The following is a 12,912-nucleotide window of genomic DNA, read 5'->3' as shown; positions in this document are numbered from 1 at the left end:
TAGTTGAGCATTCACATACATTTAAAAATTACTTATATAATAGCATTGACAGCATTATTTTATAATTGAGATATGCTGAGTTGTTTTGGAGGGCTCAGAAGTTCAGCAAAGATTTTCTGGGGAACATAAATAAAGGACAAATAGCAATTTGTAAGGTAATGTATATGTGTGTTGGTGAGGGAGCAGTTAGAAGAAAGGGAGTTTAAAGAAAAGTATGTTCCAGTTTGGATATCTTCAGTTGAATTATTTGTTGGATAATCAAGTAGAGAGGTCTTTTAGGCACACGTATAGTCAAATGATAGCTCACAGAAGAGATCCTGAGCTGAGAGGTGGTGATTGAAATCATGAAACTTGATGAGATTACTCAAAGAGATTGTGTAGAGTGAAAGAACAGTGGCCAAGAACACAACCACTGGTGTTCAGGGGCAGCAGAGATGAAGCTCATGATGGAAAATAAATGAGCGGCCATTAGATGTGCTAAGAGAACCAAGAATTCAGTGAAGCCAAGAGAACACAAGGATTGGAGAAGGCAGGGGAGAGATCCGTGGATTGAAGAAATTTAACAGAGATGCTTTGTGAGATCAGAAGTGGAAATGTTTGTTGAATTTGGCAGTCTAAAACATTGAGAACTTTTAAAGACATGTTTCAGTCCAGGGTAAAAATGGATACTGTATTGAGTGAGAAGTGGGGACAATGAGTGTAAACTTCTCAAACTTATTTAAAGAATATGAGTGAAAATAAGCATTTTTATCATCTGTGGGGGGAGAGAAACCCAGAAGAAGGTTAGATGGAGGTAGAAAATGAAATAGAATAGAAAAGAACGTAGAGTACAATCTTAGAAGATGTAGTCTTTAACAGGAAAGGGACACCTTGTCCCCCAAAAGATTGGGAAAATATGGAAGGGTGGGCATGGATATGTTTATAGATAGGGAGTAGGAAGTTGAGGAAGATAATACCTGACAGTCTCTAGTTTTCAATAATGTAGGAAATTTTAAATCTTATTGAAGGGAATGAGAGGTTGAGTAGGGGTTTTAAAGAAAATATTGAGTAGTTATTAAGAAGAATGGGAAAGAGAATTTCCCTAATCAGATTTACTCAATCCCAATCCTTGAACATGGAATTTATAGCACGTCCCCTTCTCCTGGACACACCTGCCTTCTCAACCTCTAGTCACTCAGCACCCTATTCTTAAACCGAGTGAAATACTAGATGCTTCTTATATGTGATGTTTGTTTTCTACTCTCTGTTTTGCTCCAGAAACACCCTAAGATGCCCTATTTTTCCATCTTTGAATGTCCACATCATACTTACTTTTCACATTTTTCTCTCAAGAAACCTTCCCTGACCACCCAATTGGAAATAATTTCATCTTTCATTATATTTTATATACACCTCTTTACTTTCTGTGATATTATATCTTCTTATGTTCATATCCTCTTCTTAAAGTCCCAAAGTCAAGGCCTGCTTCTTTGCACATGGCTAGCATTCAAATAAAGGAAAATTTTATAAAACTGATTTAACCCCATTTTTTATTTCTTTATTGCCTGGAGCCAGCTGTCTTACCTTCACCTCACCTTTCTCCTAGTTTGGCCTCTTTTGGGGAAAAGTATGATTGCAGCTTTGTTGTAATCCGACCCTTGTCTTGAGAACCATCACTGAGCTGGTTAATGAATACCTTAGTGCTGTTAACACTTTGCTACTGAATGGTCTCTGATTAATTCATACACTTTTACACAGGCTTGCACTGATTGCTCCAAAGCTGAAAACATAAATCTGGGCTTCTAAGATGTCCTGTTTTGCATGAAAGTGTTCACTTCCTGTAATTTCCACATCTGAAAAAAATTGTCGATTTCTAGAGACCATGGCTGACTGCCAAGACTTGTTGGAAGCCCCACATAGTAGTAATAATAGTCTTTGTCCCAGAACTCTCCTGCAGTTTCTCTGCTTTCATCTAGAAGAATGACTGGGGAAACTGAGGCACAGATAGATTAACTAACTTGTCTAAGGTTATATAGCTAGTAAATGTTAGAGTCTGGATTTGAACCAGGTCCCTGTCACTGCAGAGCTTGTGCCCATAACCACTATAGTCTATAGACATCGCCTCCTCACTCCCCTCCACACATCCATGGTTGTCTCTGCTGTGGGTTTAACAATGAACTTGGCTTCAGCTTTCCCACAACATAGTTCAAGTGTATGTCAGTGTCCTTCACTGTCTGCTCTTCCGACATCCTCTTGAGACATCTGCCCAACCTATCTCCTACCAATTTCCCTATAAAATTACTACTGAGTTTTTAGGGTTTAGGACAGTTTATAAACATTAGGTTGAGTCCATTCTTACAAAGTATTTTAATTATTGTATTGCAGCATTTCTCTCTTTCTGGTCTTAGGACTCATGTGTATTTTTAAATTGGGTCAGGAGGAGGGTGTCATTAGAGGGAAAAAGAGAAACATCTGTAACAAAAATTAATTAATTTAAAAAAATTATTGGAGACCCTAAAGAGCTTTTTTTAAATGTGCTTTTATCATATTAGACATTATAATTAAGAAATTTAAAAATATTTACTGATTAATTTAAGAATAATTATGATAAATTGACTATATGTTTAATGCAAGTTGTACATAGTTTTGCAAAAAGTAACTGTTTTCCAGAACAAAAAATTAGTGGAAAAAGTAGTACCATTTACATTTTTGAAAATCTCTTTAATCTGTGGTTTACAAAAACAGCTGGCCCCGGCCAGTTTGGCTCAGCAGTTAGAGTGTTGGCCTGCGGTTTGGAGACACCCAGGTTCGGTTCCCGCTAAGGGCACATACCTTGGTTGTAGTTTGTCCCCGGCCCTGGTTGGGTTGTGTGGGTGGCAGCCACTCAATGTGTCCCTTACACATCAATGTTTCTCTCTCTCTTTCTCTTCCTTTCTCTCCTTCCCACTCTATCTAAACAACAAAAAAAAAGGAAAAATGTCCTCAGGTGAGGATAAAAAATAAAAATAATAAAAATAAATAAATAAATAAATAACAGCTGGAATATCATACATGCTTCTGTATTTATTCTGTTGTGTATATATGTACATATATACATATTTTGGTTGAACTATTTGAAGAAAGTCTAGTTTTCTACACATATAGTTGGGAAAGGGAAGAATATTTTAATAACCTTTTAAGATCATTGTGAATATTCTTCTTTGATGCTGTTCCTGGACAATGGTGGTTTTAATGATTAGTTACAATGTAGAATCTGAAACTGTATCAGTAACTTGGTACTCTGTTACATTAAAATCCTTTGTGGTATTTTTCACCACAGAACTGTAACTTGTGAATGATTTGTAGCATCATGTGTTGATCATATTGCAAATACCAGTTCACTGAGTTATGCAGATCTCCCATGTACTAACATACAATATTTAAAAATCATATACATTATTATCACTACCAGTCTCATCAGAAGAGTCATTAAATACTGCAAAACTGTAAGGCTCACAGTTTCTACAGTATACTTGTGGGAAAATGAGAGTGATAAAGGCAAATATCATGTTAGTATTATTATGAATAGTTTTGACCTTGTGAGCCCCTCCCCTAAAAGGGTCACAGGACCCCCAAGAGTTCTCAGACCACAGTTTTAAGAATCACTGCTATAGTAGAAAGAAAAAGTGAAATATGGCATGGAGATAGAACATTTAAATCACCAATTTATCACAATTCAAACATCTCAGTCATTGTTAAGCCTCATCCCAACAGACAGCTCACACGGATGCACTGAAATCCTGGGTTAATTTTTCTGTGGAATATGAGAGCTATTCCCTCAAATCAAGAACACCCCAGAGTCACTCTTCCAAACAACTCCTAGACCTAAGGTAGTATTTTTTGCTAGCTGTTATGTGACTGCCTGAAAAGCACCAAAAGCTCCTGGTTGGTTGACAGGAAAGATTTTGAAAACAGGAAGTAAGGCCTACCCACCTCATAAACTAGCTAGATTCCTTAATAAGGAGATTGGGGAGGGGCTAGGGAGTTTCCCATCAGGATGTATCTCCTCAGGGAATGGACTAGATCAGGATTGGATACAGGGTACAAGGAGCAATGGAGCAAGTCGTCTTTCCCCTTCCACATGTATTGCAGTCAATTTTTTTTTGCCAATAATGGAAAAAAGGAATTAAAAAATAATAGGCAAATTGTTTCCTTTTAGTGTGTGTTGTCTCAGGATCCTGATTTCTAAGTGGTCATAGGTTACTGAATTGATCATTATCTTTCTTATCACTTTCCTTTCAGTTAAGAATAGTCCAGTGTGTTAGATCTCATGTAGTATTTTCTATGAGGCTACAAGTTTCAGGAGGATAAAGACCATATTGTATGTCTTATTCATCACTGTATCCATATCACTAGCACACAGTAGGTACTTAATGATCATTTGTCAAATAAATCAAACTTCTTTCCTAATGTGGAGACCTAATATATCAGGTAGTGTTATCACCCAACATTCAGTCTAGGGAAGCTTGCTCTCAGAAATGAGGTAGTGACCCAAGGCAATATGGAACAATGCTGAGGTCAGTGACTTATTTACAGTATGTAATCTAAATACATGTAAATTAAATTAAATGTTGTACCTACAATGTACAAAGAATTCTAGGATAAATAAAGATAGATCAGGCAGTGTGCCCTTATGGAGCTTGTAGTTGGTTAAAAAGGAGAGATAATGCATATGTTTAAAGAACTGTAGTAAAAAGTAGAGCATAAGTACTCTGAAAGAGGGGCTCAGTGCTGTGGTACGATTAAGGAAATTTGTAGAGGAAGAAGCTGCTTGACAATGGAGAACCGAGAGGATTTCCACAGCTGAACCTAGTATGTGCTAGAAATGGAGAAAATAAAAGACCTGAGGGCAGTGTGCCTGAATGATAGGGTATATGAGGGGAAAGAGGGAAAGATAAATGGAGAAAGTAAATTAGGATCAAAGTTGGGAGGATCTTGAATGCCATTCTTAGGACATGGAGTGATGATGTTAAAGGTGATCATGGGATCTATCAAAGGATAGATCCCACAAGTGTTTGTGTCCTATCTTACCATGGCCATGTTTCTCTCCAGTGAGGCTCTCAAGGGAGATATATATATACCCAAAGCACAGTTTATTACCATGTAAGCTTATGCTCTGAACCTCAGTGTTCTATGTTAAACTGAACTAAATAGAAGCTCAAGGATATTTCCTATTCCTTCTAAACCCAATTTTGGGATCTTACCGTCTTAATCATGTTTATATGTTCTGTATTTTAGGATGCGCTGACATTTTAGGAGCTTTGCTGGCAGGGAAGGGACTGCCCCTAGAGATAACAGGCTATTTGCCTGGAAGTGTCTTTCATATGTAAATCAACCAATGCAAAACCCTTATTCCCCAACCTTTTCCTTTTATCCCTAATTCTCACACACCAAGTCAGTATTTCCCCTGCCCTAAATCCTTTCAGGACCAGCTACTGGACCACTGAGACTACTCCTACAGCCCAGAGCCTGCCTGGAATTACTTAAACTGTCCAATCCTAAACTTGCTTAAAGGTGCCTACTCTACCTCACCCATTGCTTCCTGAGTAAACCGCAGTAAAGACTGAGGCATGCTTTCCTCCTTGCCCCTTCTGCCTCCTTACCAATCCTAGACCCTCCCCACGAGGCCCTGAATGCTCCGTTTGCTGAGAACTATAAGTAATAAACTCTTCTTTCAAAGGCAATTGTCTCTGTGTCTGTCACCTTACCTTACCTGATTAAAACAAATCACAGATACATTTTAATACACTTACTATTTCCTGGCCAGCCTCATTGTTTAAAGAAGTGTTTCTCAAACTGTCTGTGGTGAAGGACCAGTTTCTATTTTTCCCAAGTTTTCATGAACTGATACTGTGGTAAAATAAAATAACAGTGAATTTCTAGAACAATGATCACATTCTTGGGTGTTGTAAAGTCTACTTGCTATAACAGTTTCTAAATGCTTCTCTCCATTTTGCTACTCATCTCATTGCAAACCAATAGCAGGTCATTCACTAACATTGGTCTGTGACTCAAACTTTGGGAACTTGTTCAAGGGAATGAATCCGTGAGAGTGCCCAAACGTAAATGTGAGAAGAGGAATAGCAAGCAGGGAGTTGAAGGAGGCCCTGATCCCTTTCCTAATGCAACAACATGGAGGAAGAAGTATAAGAGCTGACCATGTGTATGCCCTTTTAACCACGGTGACACTCTCCACTTATGTGAGACCCTGTGAACATTCTGGAATCTAACCAGTGCAGCTTTTCCTCGGTGGTGCAGGGTTGGGGCAAAAGAGCAACACAAATCAGGAAAGGTGTCAGAGACATTGCACACCTGCATTCTCTTTTCCAGAGGCCTATACAGCATGTGGTATGTATTTAACGATAGCATTTATATCAAGTAATCTATGGTTAGTGGTTTTCTTGATGTGGCTCCTAGTGATCAAATTAATTTATTGTCTCAGAGATATATGAGTTGCTTTGAGCCAAGGCAGGAAAAGAGTACATAACAAGGGAAATGCAAATGAGAGAATAGAGTATGATGGAACTAATAATATCCAAAGAAAATATACCGATCTAGCTGCAGGGAGAGACGGGAACTGGAAGCATTTTGAGTATAGAATTAGAAATGGAGTTCAAGTTAGCAAAAAGATATGGGCAAAAATATTAAAGAGGAGCCCTACAGCTCTTCCAGGGTTATCATCAAAAGTATTATTTTAAAAGGTTTATTTAACACATAATATATGTACTGTATTGCAGAGTTCCAGCCCACAAGGAACTTTCACAGTGGAATCATTTTACAAAAAGGTTAAGGCCTAAACTCTAAGGCAAAAAGCTCATATAGTTAAAAACTATTTTGAAAATTCCTTCAAAGTCATAATTGGGTAATCTAAGTATCTCAGAATAGCAAGGCGGATTATCCAAAGTCAGTTGTTTGTCAAGTTTTTTTCTCTTAGAGCAGTGGTCCTCAGACTGGGGATGCATCCTGTTGGGACACCTGAAGGCTTTCCAAGCACAGTTAGTTTTAAGGAACCTGATTCCCAGATCTTGAACTTACTTATTCCTATGCCCAAGATTAGCCCTGTGGTCCAAAATCACACCATTTCTTCTTTTCCACTTTCCTTTTCACAGTTACCTCCCACTTTGCTCTGTCATCCCACTGATGTATTGCCCTAAGGTTTAAAAATCTTTGGGGTGCCAAAGGGACAATTGAAAATATTAGTGTCTACAAAGTTTTCTCTAATCCAGGAAACATAAATCATTCATAAGGCTTTCTGAATTTACCTCTTAAACACTTCTGTTAAGAGTGAAACAGAGAGCCTGACTGGTGTGGCTCAGTGGTTAAGCATAAACCCATACACCAAGAGGTCACCGGTTCGATTCCCAGTCAGGGCACATGGTTGTGGGCCAGATCTCCTGTGGGGCACATGCAGGAGGCGCCCAGTCGATGTTCTCTCTGATCGGTGTTTCTATCTCTCTCTCCCTCCCCCTTCTTCTCTCTCTCTAAAATCAATTAAAAAAAAGAAAAGAAAAATGAGGTCATACTTTTTCCTAAAAAATAAGTCTGATTTGGACAGTTGCTTTTGCAGTGAGGGCATTAGACATTTTCATAAATTAAATGAGCTGTGGTTTTGAGGTATTGGTGAAAATATCTTTAGAGCATGTGATAAGATAAAATCACTTTATTAAAAAAATTAATGTTGGCAATAATATATAGAAATGATGTTTTGATTATTCTACTTTTCTGTAGGGTTAAAAAAAGTTTCATTTAAGTAAAAGAGTAACTCCTGTAATAGTAACCCATATAATTATTAGTAAATAAGAAATAAAGCCTTTTTAGCATCCACAGAAATCAAGAAATGGAATAATTCTAATAACAAGGTAATAAATGCTTTAGCAAGTTGGGTAGTTTTCAGTTCTTTCCTTTCAACAAAATTGAAAGAGGAACTAATTGAATTGTTAGCCAATAGATCATTAACATAAATTTTGCTGATAACTTTGTGATTTTGGCATATAATTTGGCAGGAGTTCAAAGAATTGAGTGACATTACTATAACAAAAGTTGTTCTAAGGCGGTGTTTAGGTGTTTACATTAATAAGGTTTCTTAACACTTAAAAATCGACTGTTAAAAAGGGGAGGGGAATTGATGTTGAGCCATGTCTCATCCTAATAATAAATAATACTAGCTACAATTATTTAAACACCAGTTGAAAAAATCTCACTCGATTCAGATACATTTTAATAATTTTTTTTTTTTTTTTTATCCTCACCCGAGGACATTTTTCCATTTTTTGTTCAGGTAGAGTGGGAGGGAGAGAGAGAGAAACATCGACGTGAAACATTTTAATAAATTTTAATGCTTTAATTACTAGTAATGTATATAATATATTTGGGTATCTTGATCAATTATGTTAATAAAAATAACTCAATTCAGGAGGTTTTTAAAATTTCTTAGAGATTCATGGTCACAGGGAAATTTACATTTTTTAATGTGCAGTTTATAATTTTTTGCAGAAAAGTATTCAGAGGTGATCAGTAAAAAACATTAAGGTATAACATATACATTAGCATAGCATTCTCTAGGGAATGTGGAATGGAAGTACGAGTTGAAGGAGAAAGAAATGAAAAATGTCTAATTGGTAAAGAAGAGATGTATTTTAAAATGTCAGTGCTGAGAACTATATAATTTACAAATATTGGAACTTTCGGTGGAAAAAAAATTTTTTTGTTGAGTTTAAGGTAAAGTAGAAGGGAACATAAATAATTTCCAATTGAACAAAAAGCTTGAAGACCACTGTTGGCATAGTAGTTGACCTCCACACCATGTTCTCCTTGAAGGAATGGCAAGTGATACTTTTAAATTCTCTACCGTTTGCCAAGTGTGGCATGAGTCTCACTCGAGTAAATTAAAGGCACAGTCCGTGTGCACCCGTAGTATGAGAAATAGACACACAGATGTGTTTCCCAGTGCTTTGGTTCCATAGAGCATGAGATAAAAGCATCATTTCAATGCCTGAGTGAACAAAGTAAAATTTTTGAGTGGTTAACTGGTCAAAGGCAGGTATATCGCAAGGTATGGGGCAAGGAGAAGTGAGTAATGATGGGTGTTGAACAGTAGTAGAAATTTAACATTCTGAGAGCTTTCTGGAAACACTTGTGCTCTAACAAAGGAATGCAAGGGTGGGGCCACCGGGCTGGTGAAGTGAACAGCCTTTGCTCAGGCTATAAGGGATCAGCTTCCCATCTCATACCTGCCAATCTCTCTCCTTTTCTGCCCCTGCAGTCACTACTGAGCATTCCGGGCTCCCCGTTCCTTTCGCGCCACAACAGCAAGAGCAGCATCTTCAGCTTCAGGGGGCCCGGGCGGTTCCGGGACCCGGGCTCGGAGAACGAGTTTGCAGATGACGAGCACAGCACGGTGGAGGAGAGCGAGGGCCGCCGGGACTCACTCTTCATCCCCATCCGGGCCCGCGAGCGCCGCAGCAGCTACAGTGGCTACAGCGGCTACAGCCAGGGCAGCCGCTCCTCGCGCATCTTCCCCAGCCTGCGGCGCAGTGTGAAGCGCAACAGCACCGTGGACTGCAACGGCGTGGTGTCCCTCATCGGCGGCCCAGGCTCCCACATCGGCGGGCGTCTCCTGCCAGAGGTGAAAATAGATAAGGCAGCTACCGATGACAGTGTAAGGAAGTACACAAATAGACTGAGGCTAGGCATGGCAGTCTCGCTGCTCCTGTCCTCTCCCTGCTCCGCTCATTACACCTGGACTCTCTCCCATGATCTGCCCCCCATTCTGGTTTCTGCCCCTCCCAACCGTTTCTGTTTTCTCCCTCCTGGTTTGTTTCTATTTCTCTCTTCAGTCCTACCCCTGTTATTCTCCCTTTTCCCTTTTACTTTATTCCTCGCTCCATTTCCCCCATCTTTCCTTGTTTCTATTCCCCTTCCTCCATAACTCCTCCTTTTTATCTCCTTTTCTTTCTCTCCATCTTTGGAAGTCTTTATCTGCCTATCTGTTTCCCTTCCCCCACCTGCTTGACTGAATGCCTCTGGCCAGCGGATCCTGCCCAGATGGAATGAGAAGCATCGTGCCACCACCAATGACCAAGTCTGAGCCGGTTTGGAACTACCATTGCTTCTCCCAGCCACATCCTCTCTCCTCCCAGGGAAACAGCTTGGAATTTAAAGCTTTTATCTTTCCATTTTAAAAAGTAATATAGTTTTAAATAATTTTCCAAGGCTGCTCTGCAAGAATGAGATGTGATCTTTCCAAAGGGGAGTGTGCATACATGATGCTGAGGGTGGGAGGTGTACACCAGGGAGAGCCAGGCTAGGAGAGGTTAAGGAAAACACTGCAAACCCGGACCTAGACATCAAAGAGATTGAAATGGAAATAAATCAGGGAGGGAGAAATAGGAGATGGGGCAGGAACACATGGTGTATGGGGGAGGGGGGAAAACAGAAGCAAAGATGAATTTTAAATGTAATCAAATGTCAGGCTCTTGGAGGAGTTGAATATAACAGCTTCGCAAAATCTCTTGTCTAGGGTTTTGGATAAAGGCTCCCCTCTTTGGGAAAACCATCTCTTAACATTTCTTTAAATTCTAAGCTGTTTAAACCTTTTCTCCAGTTTTAAATTATTATAACCTCAGTGATGCTAATCCTTCCTGCCTCTAATTCCTTAACTTTCCTCAGTTCCTTCTTAACTGATATAAGTTCCTTGAGATGGCATGTCAGTCTGTTTTGTTCTAACACTTCAGTTTCCTCTAACACAGCATGAAGATAGCCAATCCTTTAATTAGCATGCTGCATGTGTGGAGGAAAACTGGACAATCAAAGATGGAATTATTCAGAATGATCTGTTTTTAGCATTTTTGGGCAGTTGTTGACTGTATAGATAAAAATTCAAAAGGCAATTAGGATGTATTTGAGATAGTCTTTTCTTTCCCTGCCTTTTTATTTAAGAGCAAAATACTTTCCCCCTTACATTTGTATAGCCCTTTACAAGCTACAAATTACTTTTACATGTATAATTTAATTTCTTCTGAATAAAAATTCCATAAGGTTGACAAAATGGAGATAGACTATTATTCCTGTTTTTTAGATGGGGAAGCAGGTTCAAAGAATTTGTGCTTCTTGAGGTCACACAGCTCTTCACTGAGCCAGAACCTTAGACCTTTCAGAAACCCCAATCTTCTGTTTCTCAGTTCATTTTAATGTCTTCTCTGCATAGTCACATAGCCATTGCTCTGCTGGAGAAATGTTTATGGAAAATCAACAATCTTAGGGACAGTAATAACAAACAGTGGTTACACAGTCCCTTCCAAACCAGATAGTTGGGCAAAATAAATGTTATAGATGATTATCTTTACTTTAAATTTAATTTTTATTTGATTTTTACTAATTATATGTGTAGAGGTCAATTTTGGGCTCCACAATTAGGTAGGTAATTTTATTCTCCGAACAAACAAGAGATGATGTCAAGAAGAATGAAGGCAGGTCAGCATGGACAGTACAGTTGGAGCAATTCAGATACTGGTAACCAAATTAAATATGAATATCCTGGCAGTTTTTAAAAAGATTTAAACTTAGTATAATACATCTTGTTTTTTCTTTGAAGAGAAGGTATTAGAAAAGGTGCCCAGGAAGGAGCTGTGGCTTCAGCTTTCAGCACATGAGCAGGGGTGTGTGTGTGTGTGTGTGTGTGTGTGTGTGTGTGTGTGAATGTTGTTGTTGTTTGTTTTTAGCAGCTTCTGTTGTACTGTGTGGGAGAAAAATTTAAAAGGCAGTTGAGCAGATGGCTGTGGAATGTAAGGCTTTCTGCACACCTTACATTGTAAACTACAGAGCACTGCCTTTGGGTTTGGGGGAGCATACGCACTCAACACCCTGTAAGCACGTAGGAGACTCTTTGCAGTGGTCCCAAGTGATGATAGTGACAGTCTTGAGGATTCCCAAGACCGGAAGGTCAGATCCCAAAGTGGCAGAAAGATGAGGTGGGCAGGACTATATCATTCCCAAGGGTTTCATAATTAGGAAAAACTATTTTGCTAGAAGCCATAAACAACTTCCTAGTTGTTAATGGTGTGAGGAAATATTTAAGTTTCATTAATAGGCCTAGAAGACAAAACAAAAACAATGCATATAATGTGTGTGGTATATCAGATCTATATGAAGACAAACTGCACATAGAAAAAAGATGACTGACTAAAGTTCATAGTAGTTGCCTTTGGGAGGGAAAATTATTGATTTTTTTTTCTTTCTTACACTTGTCTGTTCTTTCCAGTTTCAACAATGGGCATAGTAATTATAGCTACTATTTCTGAGTTCTTAGTATATTCTGCTAAGTACTTTATATGCACAACCGCATTTAATTCTTTTTGTTGTTGTTGTTAATTAATTTATCATTTAATTCTTATAACCATCCTATTTGGTATGTGTATTATCTTACTAATAGATGAGACTCGGAGATTTAGTGACTTGTAGAATGAAACTTGAACCAAGGTCTTCCGGATGCTAAAGAGAATTTCCTGACTGATTAAAAATTAGTTCCTATTGGGATGTGAGAAAAACAGTCATTTGTTTTAGAAGGACACAATATATTAATAATGTTATATACAGAATAGGCCAGATGAGCCATCAATACCTCTTTGGGCTAGGATGTAGCAATTCATTGTCTAGACATTTTGGATGTGTCTGCAGCCATGGATTAACTTCTCTTACTTGAACCATTAGAGTGTTTCGAGTTATGTACTCATGCTTTGTAGCCGCTGATGGTTTACAAGTGGTCTCCCACAGTATTAATGCTTAGGCTGTGCTACATCTGTGTTTTTTCTTCAGGCTCAAATTAAATATATTCCCTATGAAAAAAAAAAAAAAAAACATCTAGCCATCACCTCATCAGAGTCTCATCAAAAACTG

At 38.6% G+C, this 12,912-nt stretch overlaps 1 protein-coding gene across 5 annotated transcripts in view; it reads left to right on the top strand.

Moving 5' to 3' along the window:
• The window catches only part of SCN8A (sodium voltage-gated channel alpha subunit 8), a 184,698-nt gene that overhangs the window by 103,178 nt on the left and 68,608 nt on the right, over window positions 1–12,912 (top strand). For 4 of the 5 annotated variants that reach the window (XM_036252944.1, XM_036252942.1, XM_036252945.1 and 1 more), the window contains exon 12: window positions 9,281–9,643. In XM_036252944.1, the coding sequence (XP_036108837.1) occupies window positions 9,281–9,643 (363 nt within the window). Of the gene's footprint in view, window positions 1–9,280; window positions 9,677–12,912 lie in introns of all 5 variants that reach the window. The other variant, XM_036252941.1, reaches the window with a different exon arrangement.

Source organism: Molossus molossus, unplaced genomic scaffold, assembly GCF_014108415.1.
Source record: "Molossus molossus isolate mMolMol1 unplaced genomic scaffold, mMolMol1.p scaffold_m16_p_10, whole genome shotgun sequence".
NCBI lineage: Eukaryota > Metazoa > Chordata > Mammalia > Chiroptera > Molossidae > Molossus > Molossus molossus.
Note: the sequence above shows the minus strand (reverse complement) of the source record. Positions and strands in the feature narration are given on the sequence as shown.